General features: G+C 43.0%; 2 protein-coding genes across 2 annotated transcripts in view; one reads left to right on the top strand and one right to left on the bottom strand.

Moving 5' to 3' along the window:
- LOC127570908 (uncharacterized) overlaps window positions 1-2,997 on the bottom strand; it is a 105,355-nt gene extending 102,358 nt beyond the window's left edge. The window contains exon 1 of the transcript XR_007956421.1: window positions 2,363-2,997. The gene's annotated coding sequence lies outside the window, so the exon portion shown is untranslated. The remainder of the gene's footprint in view (window positions 1-2,362) is intronic.
- A 137-nt stretch (window positions 2,998-3,134) lies between these two features.
- idi1 (isopentenyl-diphosphate delta isomerase 1) lies at window positions 3,135-20,185 on the top strand. Its single transcript, XM_052016834.1, has 5 exons — window positions 3,135-3,718; window positions 5,167-5,336; window positions 9,007-9,099; window positions 12,403-12,533; window positions 16,289-20,185. The coding sequence occupies exons 1-5, from the start codon at window positions 3,564-3,566 to the stop codon at window positions 16,604-16,606; spliced, it is 867 nt and encodes a 288-aa protein (XP_051872794.1). The 5' UTR covers window positions 3,135-3,563; the 3' UTR covers window positions 16,607-20,185.
- Window positions 20,186-20,211: the final 26 nt, after the last annotated feature.

Raw genomic sequence — 20,211 nt, 5'->3', positions numbered from 1 at the left:
TATCATAATGTCATATGAACTCGCAACTTGGCGCAGAGGTAAAACTAAATCTGAATGTTCATAGTTTGTATAGCTGATAACGGCTCTCCAGCCAGTAATGCTTACATTGCAATGTGAGTAGACACAGGGCAGATAGCTATATAACACACTTAAGTAAATGGAGTAGTCATTGGAATGGAAAACAAATATGGGCATGTGAGAGTGAATGGGTTGTGGGAAAATGGGTGAGGAAATGGGACTGATGGAGTTGGTCTGTAAGCAAATTGACCTCCTTCTACGACATAAGGTAATATAAGCAAATTCAGCAGCAAAATATTCTACAATGAATGACTCAATGTTATAATAGAGCATTTATGGAAAATGCTCTATTATAACATAGGATTCCATCCACCTACTACACACACATTTCACCCACTGTATCCCGTCACTCATCTGGTTCCATCTCTCCCTTAATGGTTCCCATTATCTCCTTCCTTATTTATCAGATTCCAGCACTTGTAGCCTTTGTGCCCCTGCCAAATCATGCTGTCGTCATTTATGGCAATATTCATTGGTATGAAAAGATTGGTCATGTCAAATCCAATTACAAGATTCTGAAGAATGTGTTGTTCTGTGAATTTCATAAAGTGCCTAAAAAATGAGGCCAGACTGCAACATGAGTTCAGGATATATGCAAAGTCAACTTTGTATCCCCATGGATGATTGGAAAAAGGAATTCTGCTCCAGTTGGCGAAGTCAGCTTACTGATGGAGTGATGCTGTCTGAACTGGACTGGGTTGGTTTTTGTGAGACCTACATCAGAGGAGGAAAATATGTGCTGCTCAATTTCAGACTATTACTGGTGGATGGATGTGGCCTCACACATGGACAGCACATCTGCTGGAGGAACTCAGCGGGTCGAGCAGCATCTGTGGGTGGAAAGGAATTCAGTCCTGAAGCAGGGTTTCGACCCGATACGTCGACAGATTGAATATTCTCCCTGTGACTGCATGGGTTTCCATGGGTGCTCCAGTTTCTTCCCACGTTCCAAAGACAAGCAGATTGGTGCTTAGTAGGCCACTGTAAATTGCCCCTACTGTGTAGGTGAGTGGTAGATTCTTGGAGGGGTTCATGGCAACGAAGGGAGAATAAAAATGGGATTAGTGTAACTGGATGCTTGGCAGTTAGCACGGACTTGGTGAATCAATGCACCAGGCGGTATAAATGCAAATAACACCATATCCATTGGTTTCCTCGTCTACAATAGTTACATTAGTTCCATACTGAAAGAACTTCATTAGAACAGAACAGTACAGCACAGGAACAGGCCCTTCGGCCCACAATGTCTGCGCTGAACACCATGCCAACTTGAACTGAATCTCTTCCGCCTGCACAAGATCCACACCCCTCCACTCCCTGCAGATCCATGTGTCTATCTAACAGCCTCTTAAACACCACTATCGTATCTGCTTCCACCACCACCACCCCTGGCAGCCGATTCCAGGGACCTACCACTCTGTGTAAAAAAAACTTGCCACGCACATCTCCTTTAAACTTTCCCCCTCTCATATTAAATGCAGGTCCCCTAGTACTTGACATTTCGACCCTGGCAAAAAACGATTTGACTGCCTACCCTATCTATGCCTCTGATAATTTTATTATTCCTTTCAGATTAGTCCAACATGATTTCCTTGTCTGCTTAATCATTTTATTACTTGCCCAGTGTCTTAACATCACACCCTTCCCTTATTATACATTCGAGCATTTTCCCACCAATTACCACCTTCTCCCCTTTCCTAAATAGTGAGGTTACATTTATTCCCCCTCCGATCTGCAGGAACCAACAGCATTTTGGAAAGATCATAATTACAGCATCCACTATCTCCAAAGCCACCCAGTCCAAAATCTTGGGATGAAGATCCTGGAACATCAGTTCTCAAGCTCTAGCAGTTCTTTTCTCGAATCCTGATTTCTTTTACTTTTCATTTGTACTGAACACTTGATTCTCCGATACTTTTGTGTCTCCTTCTATGAAGACAGACATAAATGTTTGATTCCTCCACCATTTCCTCATTCCAAATAGGCGGGGAGGGGGGGAAGAGGAGAGGGGGGGAAGAGGGGAGGGGGGGAAGAGGGGAGGGGGGGAAGAGGGGAGGGGGGAAGAGGGGAGGGGGGAGTTGGGAGACAACGGCCGATGAGTGATAGGCAAAGACAAATAAGGAGGGGGGGAAAAAAGCAGATGGAGCCAGTTGGAGGAGGTTCGGGTAGAGACAGAGGCTGGAAGGTGATAAGTGGAGACAACAGAGACCAGAATCTGATAAGTAAGGAAGGTGAGAGAACTTGGGTGGATCAGAAGGAGAGATAAATGAGGGGGTGGGGTTACCTGAAATTGGAAAATTGGGTGTTCTCATGCCATTGTATTATGGACTACCCGGGTAGAATATGAGGTGGTGTTCTTCTAGTTTGCGTTTGGCCTCACCCCGGCCGCAGAGAAAGCTGAAGGCAGGCAGGTCGGTGCAGGAGCGGGGAGTTGAAGTAGCATGCAGACTGCAGGTCCTGGAATCTGGACCGAAAAACCAAACTGCAGGAGGAACTCAATGGGTCAGGCAGAGTCTGTGGAGGCAAATGGACAGTCGACATTTCTGGTCAAGACCCTTCATCTAGTACGGATGGCCATTGCAGACAGAGTGCAGGTGTTCCGCAAAACGGCTACCTAGTCTATGCTTGGTCTCCCGAAGAGACTACATCGAGAGCATCGAATGCAGTTGACAATGTCGGAGAAGGTGCACTCTGATGACTCCGGCTTCTGCCCTCTTCCCTTCCAGTCCTGATGAAGGGTCTCGGCCTGAAACGTTGACTGTTTATTTCGCTCCGCGGCTGCTGCCTGACCTGCAGCAGTGTGTGTGCGTGTGTTGATCCACATCCCAGCATCTGCAGAATCTCTTGTGGGCACGCAAATCCTCGCCTCACATGGAAGAGCCGTTTAGATGGTAGCGAGGGAGGAAGTGCGGGGACAGATATTGCACCTCCTCCGGTTTGTGGGGGGGGGGGGGGGGAGACAGGGACGAACGAACCGGGGAGTGGTTCCGGTGGAAAGCCGGAAGGGTTTGGGCGGGGAGATGTGACTGCTGGTGACATCCCTTTGCAGCTGGCGGAAATGACGGCGGATCCCCGGCCCCGCAGGCGACGAGCCGCTGCTTTAAGGCGTGAAACGTCAGCGCGGAAGCAGAATGCGGAGGGGTTCAGCGGCAGGAGGAGGAGGACAACAACAACAACAACAACAACAACAACAACAGAGTGCGGCGGCTCCAGGCCCCGGCAGAGAGCGGCAGCGCTGACGTAGGTTCAACTCGATACATTGGTCCGAACGTGACCATTGTTGCCGCTCACCCGGGTTCCATTCCAGAACGCGGCTGCCGCGGGTGGTTGATTGACAGCCGGGTGGGTTGGGCCAGTTCCCTCCCAGCCCCCCACCCCGCCACCTCGGCCGGTGACGAACCCGGAGCTGATTGGCCGGCCGATCGGACGATCGAGGGGAGCCGAGCCGAAGGGAGCGAGCTGATTGGTCGGGGTGGATTGGGGCGATGCTGCGGACGCTGCTGACTCGCTGGCGTCACGGAGCCACCGGGCCCCTCCTGCGGGGGAAGCGGGTCGTGCCGGCTGGTGCCGCGGGAGCAGCCGCTTGGTGCCGACGGCCTCTGCAGTGTCGCCGCAGCTCGGTAACAACCCAGCCTTCCGGGTAAGTATCGGTTTCATGGACGGCTTGCATGCAGTGGGCTTTTTAGTAGCCCGTTATTTCTTTTGCTCTCTCCATTTATTTCAGTGGGCAAATTTATAGTTTCAATTGATTTGTGGGGCTGGGTTGCTGAGACTTGAATGTGGTGCATGAAGTCTGGTGCAGACTAGGTGACTGTTTCGCAGAACACCTGTAACCGCGATCTGCATCTCCCCGTTGCCCGTTACTTCAGTTCCCCCTCCCACACTATCACTGATATGACGGTGCTCGGCCTCCTCCACTGCCAAGAGAATTCCAAGTGCAAACTGGAGCAACAGCCCCTCATTTTCCGTCTTGGAACCTTGCAGCCTAATGGCATGAACATTTGAGTTCTCCCACTTTAAGTAATCCCCACACCCCTTCTCCACCCCCCCCCCCACCCCCACCCCACCATGCTTCTTCCCTTTCCTATCTCTTTTTTTCTTACCTTTTTTTCCCCTTTCTCTCCTTGCCTTTGACCCATTCCCCCAGGGGATCTGCTCTCCCCTCCTCCCCCGCACCTGCCTCTCACCATCTCTTACCTGCATCTACCTGTCACCTCCCTGTGCCCACCCCACCTCCCTTTTGTCCTCCTATTCACTTCCCTGCTTTTCCTTCCTATATATTGGGCTTCCCCTTTTCCTATCTTCAGTCCTGAAGAAGGGTCCTGACCTGAAACATTGACTACCTGCTTTTCTCCATGGATGCTGCCTGACCTGTTGAGTTCCTCCAGCATCATTGTGTTTTTCATCTAGATTCCAGCATCTACAGCCCTTTGTTTCTCAAGTGTGATAATATTTTCAGTGCAACTTTGATCTAACAGATCATGGACGACATTAGCTGTGGAGAGAAAGATGTTTTATTTTGAATTTCCAGCATCAACACTTTTGTTTTCCAGAAGACATGACATCCAGTCTAGATAAATGGATCTTCACTTGTGATGATTATTGGCCATCTGGCTCGCTGTTGTTGTCCTTTCAGTTCTAATCAGAATGGAAATAGGGTGTGAATGCTGGATCCCTGATTACACCACCAGGGAATGGAAGCTAGCTCATTAGTATTCCTCCCCTAAAATCTGAGGGGGTGGTGAAGTCTTCACCTGTGTAAATTTGGTTGCAATTTAGGCTAGCTTGAATTTGCTGTTATTGGAAGGGTAAATGTAATCTTTGTAACCAGCCACAAAACTATTCCTGGGCACTTATTTTCGAGGAGCTTGGTAGCCATCTGATATTTTAGTTGAAAATAGATGGTTGCAGTGAGAAGATTGTTGATCCTTAGTGCAATATCACTTTTGTCAACTTATCTCTGGGTATCTACATATTGTAAAGAAAACCTTGATCAATTATGGGTAGATATTGCAATTGCAAATCATTAGAAGACTGTGTAACATTGAAGTAAGTTCTCCTTGATTCTGTTTCTTCCTCTGACTTTAGGTACATTGGAAAAAGGAACACAGCAACCATGCCAGAAATCAACACTGACAACCTGGATGCAAAACAGGTCCAGCTCTTGGCTGAAATGTGCATCCTGATAGATGAGAATGACTTAAAAACTGGAGCAGACACTAAAAGAAATTGTCATCTTAATGAAAACATTAATAAAGGTGAACTTTCATGTATTATTGAATGTAAATACAAGGTGTCGATCAATAGGTAAGTGTGGTTGGAAAGATTAGCACTACCATTTGTGGAGGCAAGCTTTGTGGCACTGCTGGGAGGGATGAGAGGATTTTTAACCTGGACAACCTATTGTCATTGAAATGTGGGTTTGTGTACATCCAGGTCCCTTTGTTCTTGCATGTCTTTTATTACTTTACCATTTAGTCTATATTGTCTCTTTATTCTTTCTGCCAAGCAAAATGGTTTACACATGGTACCATTTGTGCATCTTGCTGTCTTGAACTGTTCACCCAGCATTTTGCAGTAAAATGTTGTCTCCAAGTTACTTCACTAATACGAGATAAATGGGGGAAATTGGCTAAGTTGGAGGAAATGCATGGGCACAGATCTCCTGGCCAATTGTTATCCTTTCAGGCTAATCATTCTGTATTCACTGTCTTCACTATTGCGGGATCCACATTGGACCCAGTGTTCCCTTTTTGCAGATGGGGGGGGGGAGAAGAATAATGCTTTTTTTCATGGGAGAGTGGCATTAAAGCCCCTGTTTCCATATTGCTGTTAAATAACTTAGTTGCTTGTTTAAAGGCCTTTGACAGGTTTGTTACTTGGTTGAGGAGATAGACATTTCTTTTAAGATTATACAGCCTTGCACAATCCCCATATTGTCACCATATGTAGGCTAGCTTCAGCTGATGACTGAGTCGATGAACACGAATTGCTGCAAAGCTTGTGCTCCTGCTTTGCCTCTGTAAATCCTCTCTTCCACCACACTCCAAAATGGTTCATAATCGAGTACCAAGCAGTTTGTTTACTCTCCTTCCTTGATGGTTCAATACACAAAGAGGCTTATTTTACAAAGCCTAATGTACTTAGAAACAGTGAGCAAACATTATCAGAGATGTATTTCACTGCCAAGAAGTTGAAAGCCTGGTGGAAATAAAGGAGACTATCATTAATATTGAATTGAAAGGGAGGAAAGACAATTTGCCATTTCATTGACCATTGTGGATTGATAATTAAAGGAAAAGATGGTAATTGGGGCTTGAAAGTGGATAAATCCTCAGGACCTAATGACATGTGTCCCAGACAGTTTTGGGAGACTATGATGATTACTGGAGCTCTGAAAGATGTTTTTTCTGGCCAAAGAAGAGGTGCCAAATATGATATGATAGTCACATTTTGTATTTTATAGCAGGTTTGATATAGTAATTTGGTGAAAGTGGACTCCAAAAAAAGTCAGAATGAATTTGATCAAAGCTATTGTCAAAGAGTTTGGCTTTGAGCAGGCTTTTGAAGAGAGAAGTCTTCAGGTTTATGAAAAGCACTGTGAGATGGTGTATGATAATGATACCATAAGAAGAGAGTAAATCAAAGCGGTTCAGAGGTAGAGATAGATAGTGGGGTAGGGCAAGTAGAGGGTTGCAAATGAGGCAGAGTTGGAATGCATGAAGAAAAAAGACAGGTAAGGAATTGATGGAACTTGCTGAAGAGAAGGGTGTAGGACAGGATGTGAGACCAAGTTTTGGATGAATTAAAGTTATGGGCAGTGGAACTCAAAGCACAAAGCCTTTGTAATTCAGCCAGAATTCAGGGCATTTGTGTGTTAGTAAAATGACACGCAGCGATTTACCTTTCAATGCATCTCCATTATCTTTCAAGTATAGTGTCAAATGATTACTTATTTTTTTTTTATTTTGAATTCTGTAAAATGAAACATTGAAAGAAATGAGGATAATTAAAATCTGGTTCTCCTATAACAGCAGGCACTATAGTATAGGGGCAGGCACCATAGTGTAGAGCCAGCGACCCGGGTTCAATTCCAGCCACTGTCTTTAAGGAGTCTGTACGTCTCCCCCGTGTCTGCGTGGTTTTCCTCCGGGTGATCCAGTTTCCTCCCACGTTCCGAAGATGTACGGGTTAGGAAGTCGTCGGCATGCTATGTTGGTGCTGGAAGCGTGGCGACCCTTGCGGGCTGACCCAGAAAACTCTGTGCAAAAAAAAAATGCATTTCACTGTGTTTCAATGTACATGTGACTAATAAAGATATCTTGTATCTTATAAATGTCTGGAGGGCAGTGAATGTGGTGTCTTTATTCAAGAAGGGCAGCAAGGATAAGCTAGGTAATTACAGGCCAGAGTGCCTAACATCAGTGAAAGGGAAATAAATCCTGTCCCCCACAGACTTTCTTCCAATAATCTTTAACCACAGCCTTTTTCAGTTGAAGATGTCATATGGCTCTGAGAAGAGGTCCTGTCTGCCCAATTTGATTGAATTTTTCGAGGAGATGGATCATGTAATTGTAGTCTACATGGACTTCATAAGTTCACAGGGGACACAAAGATTGGTGTTGATGATGAAGAGGCGGGTCTTTGACTACAGAACAACATTAGTCCATTGGTAAGATGGGCAGAGAAATGCCAGGTGAAATTTAAGCCTAATAAATATACTGTCACACTTTTGGGCACACTAGTAAGGCAAGGATATACCCAATAAATGGTAGAACCCTAGGAAGTATTGAGACACAGGGGGACCTTGGTCTCCATGCCCAAGGATCCCCAGAGGCAGCAGCAAAGGTAAATAAGGTTTTTAAGAAAACCTACAGGATACTTTCATTAGCTGGGGCACAGTATATAAGGGCAGGGAGGTTATGGTATAACTTTACAGATCGTTAGCTGAAGTGCCATATGCGATTCTGATTGCTGCTCTAGAAGAAGGATGTGATTGAAGTGGAGATGATTCACCAGAATGGGGCATTTCAGTTGTGAGGAGAGACTGGGTAGGCTGAGTTTGATTTCCTCTGAGCAGAGAAGGATGAGGGGGAATCCATTTGAGGTATGCAAAATTGAGGGGCATACCTCAAATGGATTCTCCCTTGGCAGAGGGCAAAGGTTAAAGGTAAGGAGATAAAGGGAATATGAAAGAGAATCTTTTCACCCCCCTACAAGATGGTTGAAATCTGGCGTGCACTACCCAAGAGGGAAGTGGGGACAGGTAGTCCGACAACATCAAAGTATTTAGATGAGCACTTAAAACACCAAGGCATAGAGGGCTAAGTTGAGTCGTCATAAATGGGATTGGAATGTGATAAAATTCCACTAATCCATCATGCTTGGGACTTTGGTGTTGGACTAGCAGATTTTCTGTACGCAGTAACATTTCAGTGAAACCTGTAAATTTTAAGGGGGTACAGGCCAACACAACCAGGTGAGTTTCAAGAGAGCATGGGAGCTGAGGCTGTAGCTCATGGATATTGCAAATGTCATCCGGTGACCCAGATGCCAAACCATTGGGATTTCCAAATGGTTTGATGGTGGATTGTTGGAATTTTATTGCAGCTGACAGCTGGTGTGGGCAAAATGGGCCAGTGCTCTGACTCTAGGAGTTTAACAGGATCTCCAACTTCATGACAAAGCATTATCTTCAAATTCTACTACAAATTATTAATCTCACCACAAAATTTAGGTTACTTTCAACATGTTTTTTCTCTCTTTTCCCACGTCCCCATTCTATATGGTGATGTAACTTTATTTCCACTGGGAATGTCAGTGTGGCACTGTGGTGATTTGGTTTAGGCTGTTGGGACCAAGGCCATGCTGTGATAGAAGTGCAGTTGTTAAGGATTACCAATCTCTTTTTTTATTTTCACTTTCTAGGTTTGCTTCACAGAGCCTTCAGTGTTTTCATCTTCAGCAGTGAGGGGAAGCTTCTGCTGCAACAGAGATCTGATGCAAAGATCACTTTCCCGGGTGTGTAAGCATTCATGTTTTTTCTTTCTTTCTTTCTTTTTCAATCTTTTCATTAGTTTTCAAATTAATACAGATTAATATATAACATCAATGTTTGTACATGTAATACAAAGAGATCAGGAGAACAATCATGGCATGGATAATCATAAAGAACAATAAAGTATATAAAAAAAATCTGTAGAACTAACAATCTCTTAGTGAATGAATATAATGTAAAAGAGAGGAAAGAAAAAGATTTATTATAAAATATAAAAGAAAGGAAAAAAAATCCCCAAAATAAGAACAATATATCAAACCAAACTAAGCTAAACAAAAAAAAATTCAAAAAAAACTGGACTAAAATTTCTCAGTAGAAATAGAGCAATATTATGTCGTCAACTCTGTTCCTCTAAGTTGAAAGGTTATTACAAGGGGATCTATATCATGTGAAAATATTGAATAAATGGACTCCAAACTTCCTCAAATTTAAGTGAAGGATCAACAGTACCACTCCTAATTTTTTTTCAAGTTTAAACATGATATAGTTTGAGAGGCATTCACGTTTTTTCAGGTCCATTATTTTGTGCAACACACAGGATATTGGAAGAATACAGCAGGTCAGGCAGCATCTATGGAACGTCGACAAATTTTGGTCAAGACCCTGCATTAGGACTGAGAGTAGAGAGGGAAGATGGTCAGTATAAAGAGGTTGGGTTGGGGGGTTGATGTTGGGAAGGGGAGACAAGAGCCTGAGGTGATTTGAGTGGTTACTTCATATCCTTGGCTTACACTGGTGTCCTTCAGGAAAAGGAAAGACACCGAGAAGGCAGATGATGAAAAGCGTATTCCCCTGCCTGTAGAGTCTGGAAAGAGTCATGGAACTATTGCATAGTGGATAAATTCCTAGATTAGTCCAGAGGCTTGGATGAAAACTTCAAAAAAAAACTGATGCTGGAAATGGTCAGCAGACCAGGCTGCATCTGTGGGAAGAGAAACGGTTAACATTTCAGGTCAAAGACCTTTTGTCACAATTAGGAGGGAGACAGGGCGGCACGGTAGCGTAGCAATTCCTGTCACTGTTTGTAAGGAGTTTGTACGTTCTCCCGTGTCTGCGTCGGTTTCCTCCCACATTCTAAAGACGTACGGGTAGGTTAATTGGGGGGTTTAAAATAGGTGGCGTGGACTCACTGGGCCGGAAGGGCCTGTTACCATGCTGTAAATAATTTTTTTAAAAAAAGCTCATTAAGCTTCAGGTAGTGTAGGGGAGTGGATTATGTGATAGGGTTTTAAAAAAAAGTGACCGTGGGGATGAGCAGTAAACAAGGTTGTCTGGCCAATGAGTGAATGGGAGCAATTGGAGAGTGAGAACATCGACAAAAGAATGAAGGATCTGTGAAATGTAGAGCAGGAAGATGTGCCTGTCTGGTCAGGCTGGGCATGACCCCAACTCCCAGAGGGGGAAATAAGACGGGTGAATAAAAGGCATTCATGCTTCTTGCTCTCCGTTCTTGCTTTTTCCATTTGATGGCAGAGGAAGTTTTCTAGTTTATGTTCTGTTACGTAATAACGTAGGGGTGATTTTAAGAATGTGTGTTCTATGCCTGCCCAATATTGAATGGCTGGGTTTGAAGAACAATCAACATGAGGCTTAACACGGGAAGATCTGAATAAGGGAGAAAAAAAATCATCCTTTTGCAGTGTTCGGTTAGAGGTACACTTTAGTCATTATCTATTGTCACCCTCGCTGGATGTGCTGGGCTATAGTATCCACCCTGTAGTGTATGCTAAATGGTGCATTCTGTCCAAAAACCAAAAGCAGGGGATGTTAAGCATAATGGATTATCGGTGAGGGATTTGCAAAGTTGTTCCAGGTGAAGGTATTCTGAGAAGAAAAAATAGGTTCTGATCTGAAGGATGTTGTCTGAAAGTGAATTAGGTAACACTATCTAAAAGGGGATTGGATTAATGGTCACTGATTTAAGGCTGTGAGGGATTGCCTTCTGCATTGTATTATTCTAATTTAGAAGATGTATAACAAAGTCAACACCTTTTGACTCTTGTTGTATGTTTTTAATACAGAGGAAAATTTTCTAATTCAATGAAGCAAATAGTTAATTGACTAACTTCCTAAATGTACAGAACAATTAAAATTGCAGGGAATATTTACTTGTCATTGATTCCTTTTTCCACTCTGGTTTCTAGACTATTGGCAGCAGCTTTTAAATTGTCTGCTGCACTCCCCTGTGATCAGTACTTTCAACGTAGGTTGATGAATCTCGGGATATTCTAATTCAGGTGGTGAAATACAGATGAATGTGTCTATGCTGACGGTTTAATGTCAGGGGGCTGAGGATTACTGATTGTGTATCCTCCGGAAATAAAAACATTTTCTTCATTATCCGTTTATTAATTCAAAGACGTACAGGTGTGAACTCTACCATTTTTCAACAGTTACTTTATTACTTGTGTACCGTACAAGACAACCAATCCATTAGTCATCTATCAAAATATTGCTGCCTTTTCTTTCACATACAAACATACATTTAATTTGAACTATCTGAAGAAAGAACTTGTATAGTACCTTTGATGCCTTCAACCTAGCTTTGTAGTTTTTAATAGTTCTCCTGGTTTCACATTTGTAGTGAATTCTCACTGTGGCAAGATGCCTCAAGTAACTGTATGGGAGGGGGAGAGAAACTCTCCAGTGCTGTTAGCATCACTGAATGATTGGCTAAGGAAGCCCATCAGGCCTTCAGCATGCATGTGAGATGGTAACAGTAAAATGTTTAATGTTTCAAGTTGAAAGGTGCAACCTGCATCCCAGTCCTACTCTTTCAGTAAGTATCGATGTTTGCTGGGATTGTGTGTGCTCAAATCTTTAATTGGGTCTTGAACCTTTCTAATTGAAACCAAAAGTACCATCAATGACCAAGATGCCAAACTAGATGGTTTTCTTTCCCCAGAGATGTACAGTACAAAAGAAATTATTGAACAATCTGCATGCAAGTATTCCAAATCCCACCAAGTGCCCATCATTGGGTTATCATTACAACTTTGAGCAGCTTTTCCTGTGACCCAGTGTTTATCATTTGCACATATCTGATGAGCCAGTGGGTGTAACCTGCAGTATCTCCATCTTTCCCCTCTTCTCTCCTGGTAATGGCAGAATGAGATGCTGTTGGAGAGTCCATACTGACCAATACCTTGGACTTGCTAATTTTTTTGTTTAGAATGATTGAAGTTTGAGGTTGGGCTGCCAGGCAGTCATGTAGTGAAGATTTGGATCTTTGGTTAACAATACATTTTGAAATCTTTTATTTTCAGGTTGTTTTACAAACACTTGCTGCAGTCATCCTCTTAGCACTGCAGCAGAAATGGAGGAGAAAGATGCAATTGGTGTAAGACGAGCAGCCCAGCGCAGACTGAAAGAAGAGTTTGGCATACCTGTGCAACAGGTGAGATGCTGCAAAACTTTCTGCATCAAAACTTGCAAATAATCAAAATTTAAGGCTGGAAATCTGAAATTAAAAATAAAAATGCCAGAAAACAGTCAAATCAGGGAGCATCTGTGGAGAGAGGAACAGTTGAGGTTTTGGGTCAGACCTGCTTTGTTAGAATTTGTGACAAAGGATCTCGGACCTGAAACATTTAACTCTGTTAATAACATAGCTAGGATATCAACTGAGCAGTTTGTCAGAAACTACCTGTTCTACCTGTACATGAAACCTTCAAGCCCAAACTCTTCCTTGTACTTGACAGATTTCCTGTCAGGAAAGTGGGCTGATTGACAGGTTTGTCTTCCAGTTGGAGGAGGCATTAAGTGTAATCTCTTGGGAGGCAGGAGAGAAGCACTCCTGCATATCCAAGCAGTGCCATAACGCTGACACGTTTCTCAAAGTCTGGGGGAGCCAGCTGACTAATGCTTCACCTGTGAAGCAGGTTAAAATAAGCTACTCTCTCAGTTGACAATACAGAAATCTCACCTGGAAGCACATTACCTGCCTATCCTGCTTGTTCTGCCTCAGTTCCTTTTGTTAAAGGAGCCTTCTAAATGTGTGTTTCCTTTCCTACACTTCCCCTCACTGCCAGCACCATGCTAGGGTTCTGCTACCTTGGCCTTCCCTCCCACCAGGTCACTCCTCACCACATCAATGCAATCCCACAACTTTCTATAAAATCAAAAACTGGAAACTAAAGACCAATTCGTCAAACTTTAGTGGGGAAAGGGACTCTTTATAAAGGATGATTTAGTGGGACACTTGGAAAAATATCTATATTGTTTAAAGTCAGCATGGATTTCCAGAAGGGAAATGGGGTTTGAGAAAGCTCCTGGAATGCTTTGAGGATGCAGCTCGTAGATTAAGGAAGGGAAAACAAATGGACTTAGTGCATTTGGATTTTCAAAAAGCTTGTGACAAAGTCCCACTATAAAGTTTAGTGTGAAATTAGGACACCTCGGTGGACATTGTGGTTAGCACTGCTGCCTTGCAGCGACCCAGGTACAATCCAAACCTTTCAGAACATAAAACAGAATGGACCTTTGGCCCATAAACCTAGTCGCCATTCAATCTATCCCCCCTCTCTACTTCACCTCCTATAACCCTCTTTTTCTTTCATCCATGTGCCTATCTAAGTCTCTTAAATGACCCGATCATATTGGCCCCTACCACCACCCCCAGCAGTGCATTCCAGGCACCCGCTGCTGTTTTTTTATATATAAATATAAAACAAAATCTACCTCTGACATCTTCTCTGAACTTTCCTCCATGCACCTTAAAGAGGTGAGCTCTAGTATTGGCCATTGCCATCCTGGGGAAAAGATGCTGGCTGTCCACGCCTCTCATAATCTTGTATACTTCCTATCAAGTCTCCTCTTATCCTCCATCACTCCAAAAAGAAATCCTAACTCACTCAACCTCTCCTCGTAAGATGTGCTCTCCAACCCAGGTAGCATCCTTGTAAATCTCCTCTGCACCCTCTCCAAAGCTTCCACATCCTTCCTATAATATGACCAGAACTGAACACAATATTCCAAGTGTGGTCTAACCAGAGTCTTATAGTGTTGCAACATTACCTCTTGGCTCTTGAACTCAGTCCTGTCTAATGAAGTCCAGCACACCATACACTGCCTTAACTGCCCTATCCACTTGTGAGGCAACTTTGAGGGATCTATGTACTTGAATCCCAAGATCTCTGTTCCTCCACACTGCTAAGAATCCTGCCATTAACCATGACCTCTGCCTTCAAGTTCATTCTTTCAAAGTGTATCACTTCACACTTCTCTGGATTGAACTCTATCTGCTGCTTCTCTGCCCAGCTCTGCATCCTGTGTAAATCCTGTTACAACCTTCTCCACTATCTACTACACCACCAACCTTCAGGTCATCTGCAAACTTGCCAACCCATCCTTCCACTTCCTCATCCAAATCATTGATAAAAATCACTGTCTGTGGGGAGTTTGCATGTTCTTCCTATTTCTGCATGTGATCCTCTGGCATCTTAGACAGGCTATTGAGTCAATTGGCTACTGTAGATTGACCTGTGAGGTACACAAGTAGAAAATAAAGGGCAAGGGCAAATGAGACAAGGTAGGTTGCAGGGCTATGAGGGAATAAGAGAAGTTGAACAGATGAGATTGCTCTGGGAGCTGGCAGGGATTTGATGGGCCAGATGACAGCCTTGTGTTGTAATGAGCATCCTCCTTTTGGGGAAAAAAAACGTACAATAATATTGACATGGATTGAACATTGGTTTGCGCATAAACTTTTGGAACAAATGGGTCTTTATCAGGAAGGTGATAAATGGGAAATCCACAGGGATCAGCTCTTCATGACATCAATGATTTGTATGAGAGAACAAATGTAATATTTTCAGATTTGCCAACAAACTGGGTGGGATAAATGAGAATGCAAGGAGCCTTCAAGGTGACTTTTGACGGTGAGCAAGTTGGGGGTGGGGTGTGGAATACAGGTGTGGTATTACATGGACAAATGTGTAGTTTTGTTATAGTAGAAAAGTGCATTATTTAAATAGTGTTAGATTAGGAAGTGTTGACATTTAAAGACTTGGTGTCCTTGTACACCAGGCACTGAAAGCAAATACGCAGGTTCAGCAAGCAGTTAAGGCAAAGGGTACACTGACCTTCCTAGAAGGATTTGAGGACAGGAATGGGTATGGACATGCAAGAAACTCCAGATACTGGAATCTGGAGCAACAAACAGTTGGAGGATCTCAGTGGGTTGAACAGCATCTGTGGTTGGGGGTGGAGGGGGAGCGGTGGTGTGGAAATTGGAGGAATTGTTGGTATTTTAGGTGGGGACCTTGCTACAGGAATAAATGTCTTGTTACAATTATACAGAGCCTTTGACTCCACAACTGGAGTATTGTGCAACTTTAGTCATCTTATCAAAGGAAGAATATGCTTTCCAAAGGGGGAGTGCAGTGAAGATTCACAAAACTATTTCCTGGGACTGCCATATTTGGAGAGTTAAGATCAACTTGGCTAAATGAAAGGGGATTTAATTGCAACTTGCAAAATTCTGCAGAAGTAGATAGATCAGACAGGGAGGTTGTTTCTCTTGGCTGGGTTGTCGAGAACAAGTGTTCAGTGTCAGTATATAAGGCAAGATATAAAACTGAGGAAATTTCTTCACTGAGTGAGAACTTGTGGAATTTACTACCACAGGGCTGTTGAAGCCATGTTGTTGATGATTAAATCAGGGAGGGGGGAGGAATTTTTAGACACAAGGCATCAAGGTTAGAAGACAGCAGGAATTGTATTGAGATACTGATCAGCCATTGTCACACAGCATGGGAGCAGTGTTGAAGGGCTGAATGGCCAACACTTGCTCCCATTTGTCCATGTTTTTCTAACCCTCCCTTTCCATTGTTCAGTCCTCAAACTTTCTTTACTGTTTGGTGATTCCTTTACTGGGCAGATCACCATTCAGCTCACAAACCTAATTCTGCAGAGAATTAACTAACTTAACATGACTGACTTTATTGCCCAAATGAAGAGTGCTGTGTAGTTTGTTCCCGCTGATTGTGGCAGAACCTAATCAACAAGTAGACAGTATAACATTTATCTCTGAACTAATGTTTTTGTGATGAACACTGTTCATTAATTCAGCAGGTCAGTGTGTGTATACCAATGACTTAAAATGCTGCCTCATGTAATGTGTTTTCTTCTGTATTTAACTTTTGACACCAGGTCCCTTTAGAAGAGATGAATTACTTGACCCGTATTCACTACAAGGCTCAGTCTGATGGGATCTGGGGAGAACATGAAATTGACTATATAATATTTATACAGAAGGATGTAACTTTGAAACCTGACCCAAATGAGATCAAAAGTTATTGCTACGTAACAAAAGAGGAACTGAAGGATCTGTTGAAAAAAGCAGAAAACAAGGAAGTGAAAATCACACCATGGTTCAAACTCATTGCTGAGAAGTTTCTCTTTACATGGTGGGACAGTCTGCACAATCTGAAGCAGTTCATAAATCATGAGGAAATTCACCGAATGTAAAATGCATTTTACTTGTTACTAAATTGCCTTATAAAGAACTAATCAATGTGTGTAGAGCCACTGATCTTTGTAAATCATTCAAATTGAGTTCTGAGCAGAACAGATGCTTTTCCAGTGTGTGCAGATGTAATGAGACTGGGATACTGCTGTTCCAAAAATGTGCAATAACTGTCTAAGGTAATGATCCTAAATCTGCTGCAGTTGAGGTGAAGCTTCTAACAGGCAGATGATAAACTTGCAAGTTTCTAAGTTTTTTTCCCCCACTGTCTAATTATGAAAGGGGTATTTCCTCAATTTATGAATATCCTTTGCTTACAATTAAAATGCTACAGAAAAACTGACAACTTAGCTCAAACTGTTTTATAGAGGAATAAAAATGAGTAGCAATGTTCAGTGTCATGATTCTGTCTTCATGTCACAAGATAACATACAGGTTGTCATCTTCAGAAACAATAGCCAAATATGTAAAAATGCTAGTTGCTCTAACTGGTACATAAGTTATTTATTCAACTAATCCATTGAATTTGATTTGTTACTGAAGGTATTGTAATGGTACAAGGTACTTAAAAGGAAAATCAAAATCAGTTTTGAATATTGACAACAGGTAAATGCACTTCCAGCAGGTGAAGGTTACTGGATGCATCATTGAATGAGCTGTTATTTTATTTAAATAGGTGATAGTATGTAGAGCAGTTAGTACTACTTTCTCAGTTCCAGGCACCTCAATTTAATCCTAGCCTTGGCTACCAGTTGGAGTTTGCATGTTCCAGGTAGTTTGGTGAGGTGCTTCTGTTTCCCCTCACATCTAAGCTATGCAGGTCAGTTAACTACAGAGGGTAAATTAATCCTTAGTGTGGGTTAATGACAAAAAGCAATGTTAATCAGTATACTAGACAAAGTTACAGGTTGGTAAAGGAAGGCTCTCCAGGAATCCAGTATGGAGCTTATAAAAGACCATTCTGATTGTGTTGGGATAAGTGAGAAGAAATGGCCTATTCATTTGCAATTATAAGCAGAGTTTTATGCACACAGCATGGATTACTACAAATCTGTACTAAATTTGTATGTAGGTCCAAGTTCGAAGTAAATCATTACACTTTTTTTTATAGAAACTTCAGGTGGTTGTTGGAAATCTGGAACCAAGATGTATACCTGTTACTAAAAGGGAAAATACAACCTAAGGATTTAAGGAAAAAAAAATCAGTGATTAAAGGATTCAATGCTGGCCTCTTGTAGAGAGGTACAGCACAGAAACAGGCCCTTGCCACATACAGTATACCACAAAACAGAATTAAACATTTGCTTAAAATATTGTGTACTTAAAGCACCAGCAGAGTTTATCTAATACTATCTACACACTTGACCCCATTCCCACCAAACTATCAATTCCCCATTACAGCTGCTACTGTGGTGTTCTTTACTCTCTCAATTCAATCTTAATCAAGCCTTGAGAAGAAATCAGGCTTAAACTCGCCTCTCTCTAATTGATACTGCTGAATTTCAGACAGAAACTGCTGTGCTTAAAAACAAAACCCATGATCATCCTGTCCCAGAGATACCAAGCAACAGCTTACAGGAGATGCACAAATTCATGCCTTTCAGCCAATTTCCAGAACTCCATCACAATTAGTGGTACATCCTGGTCCATTGACAAGACAGACTCACCAGTACTAATCATCAATTCAAAACCTGGACCTCTACCTCTCTCTACAACTGGATCATTGACTTGATTGTCAGGAGACCACAGTCACTGCAAATCAGTAACAACACCTGCTTGCTGACAACACAGATGCACCTCAAGGATGCCTGCTCAGCCCACTGCTCTACTCTCTACACTCATGACTGTGTTGCTCAGCACAGCTCAAACACCATCTATAAATTCAGCAATGACACAGCTGTTGGTAGAATCACAGGTGGGGACGAGGCAGCGTACAAGAGTCAAATAGATTGTTATTGTGACACCACTCAACCAGCCAATCTCACACTCAACATCACCAAGACCAAGGAATTGATTGTGGACTTCAGCAAGGGGAAGTCAGGAGAACACACACCAGTCCTCATTGAGGGGTCAGCAGTGGAAAGGGAGAGCAGCTTCAAGTTCCTAAGTGTCAAAATCACAGAGGATCTATCCTGGGCCCAACACGTTGATGCAGTCACAGAAAAGGCATGCCAGTGGCTCCACTTCTATAAGACTTTGAAGAGATTTGGTACGTCACCTATGGATGTACGGTGGAGAGCATTCTGACTGGTTGCATCACAGCCTGGTATGGAGGCTCCAATGCACAGGATCGCAAGAGGCTGCTAGATTCAGCCAGCTCCATCACAACCGTCCCCACCATCAAGGACATCTTCAAGAGGTGGTGCCTCAAGAAGGTGGCATCCATCACTAAGGACCTTCCCCATCCAGGACATGCCCTCTTCTCATTACTACCATCAGGGAGGAGATACAGGAACCTGAAGACCCACACTCAACAATTCAGATATAGCTTCTTCCCCTCCACCATCAGATTTCTGAACAGTCCATGAACACTACCTTGTTATTCCCTTTTGTTTGCGCTGTTTACTTTTGTAATTTTAAGTCCTTGCACTGTACTGCTGCCGCAAAACAACAGATTTCATGTCATTTAAGTCAATGATAATAAATATTCTGATTCTGAGAAGTGAGAACAAAGACCAAGAAAAAAAAATATCAGGAAAGAGTAGCCTATGAAATCCTCAATACTAACTCAGGATCACTGAGGCCACATTGCATCTCGTCAACAAGGCAAGGAAACCAGCTGATCACCACCTACAGAATTCCATGTTAAACAACATTCAGCCAAAGCTGTGAAGGGCAACAATGCATTCTGGATGAAGATTTTAAATGCCCATCAAGAGTGGCCAGTTCAGTGATCGTGCTCCCATGTCTTGAAGGACAAACTGCCAGACCAGGACATGGAAGAATTCTAGGACTCTTCAAAGAGGTTGCAAGGTGCCTGACAGAATCTAGCTTTTAAAGCCATCTCAAAATATGGCACCTCTGACTGCTCCTGGAGGGCTGCGCTGTTCAAGTATATTGGAGCTGAAAGCAAAACCCCTGACCACAACTCAAAGACATGAGTTATCAGTGAGCAACGGGCAAAACCTAATGCTTTAGGTATTGACCATATAAGATACCATGAATATTATTGCAGGTACTTTTTCAAAATTCATTAATCATTTGCAACTCCTCAGCAAACAAAACAGCAAGACATAGACAAGATTTACGAGGATGATTCCAGGAATGAAAGGGCTTACGTATGAGGAGCGTTTGTCGGCTCTTGGACTGTACTCACTGGAGTACAGAAGAATGAGAGGGGACCTCATAGCGACATTTAAAATATTGATAGGAAAGGACAGAGTAGATGTGGCTAGGCTGTTTCCCTCGGTGGGTGAGTCCAGGACCAGAGGGCACAATCTTAGAATTAGAGGGTACAGTTTCAAAACAGAGATGAGGAAAAATTTCTTTAGCCAGAGGGTGGTGAATTTGTGGAACTCCTTGCCACGTACAGCAGTGGAGGCCAGATCAGTGGGGGCGTTCGAGGAGGAGATAGGTAGATATCTAAATAGTCAGGATATCAAGGGAT

This window comes from Pristis pectinata, chromosome 5 (genome assembly GCF_009764475.1).
Source record: "Pristis pectinata isolate sPriPec2 chromosome 5, sPriPec2.1.pri, whole genome shotgun sequence".
NCBI lineage: Eukaryota > Metazoa > Chordata > Chondrichthyes > Rhinopristiformes > Pristidae > Pristis > Pristis pectinata.
Note: the sequence above shows the minus strand (reverse complement) of the source record. Positions and strands in the feature narration are given on the sequence as shown.

Bases quoted from the DNA above. Each gene is read 5' to 3' on its own strand.
- idi1 (XM_052016834.1), top strand. From the start codon at position 3,564: ATGCTGCGGACGCTGCTGACTCGCTGGCGTCACGGAGCCACCGGGCCC. The intron at 3,719-5,166 runs GTAAGTATCGGT...CTCTGACTTTAG, and splicing joins GTAACAACCCAGCCTTCCGG to GTACATTGGAAAAAGGAACA. The intron at 9,100-12,402 runs GTGTGTAAGCAT...TTTTATTTTCAG, and splicing joins TGCAAAGATCACTTTCCCGG to GTTGTTTTACAAACACTTGC.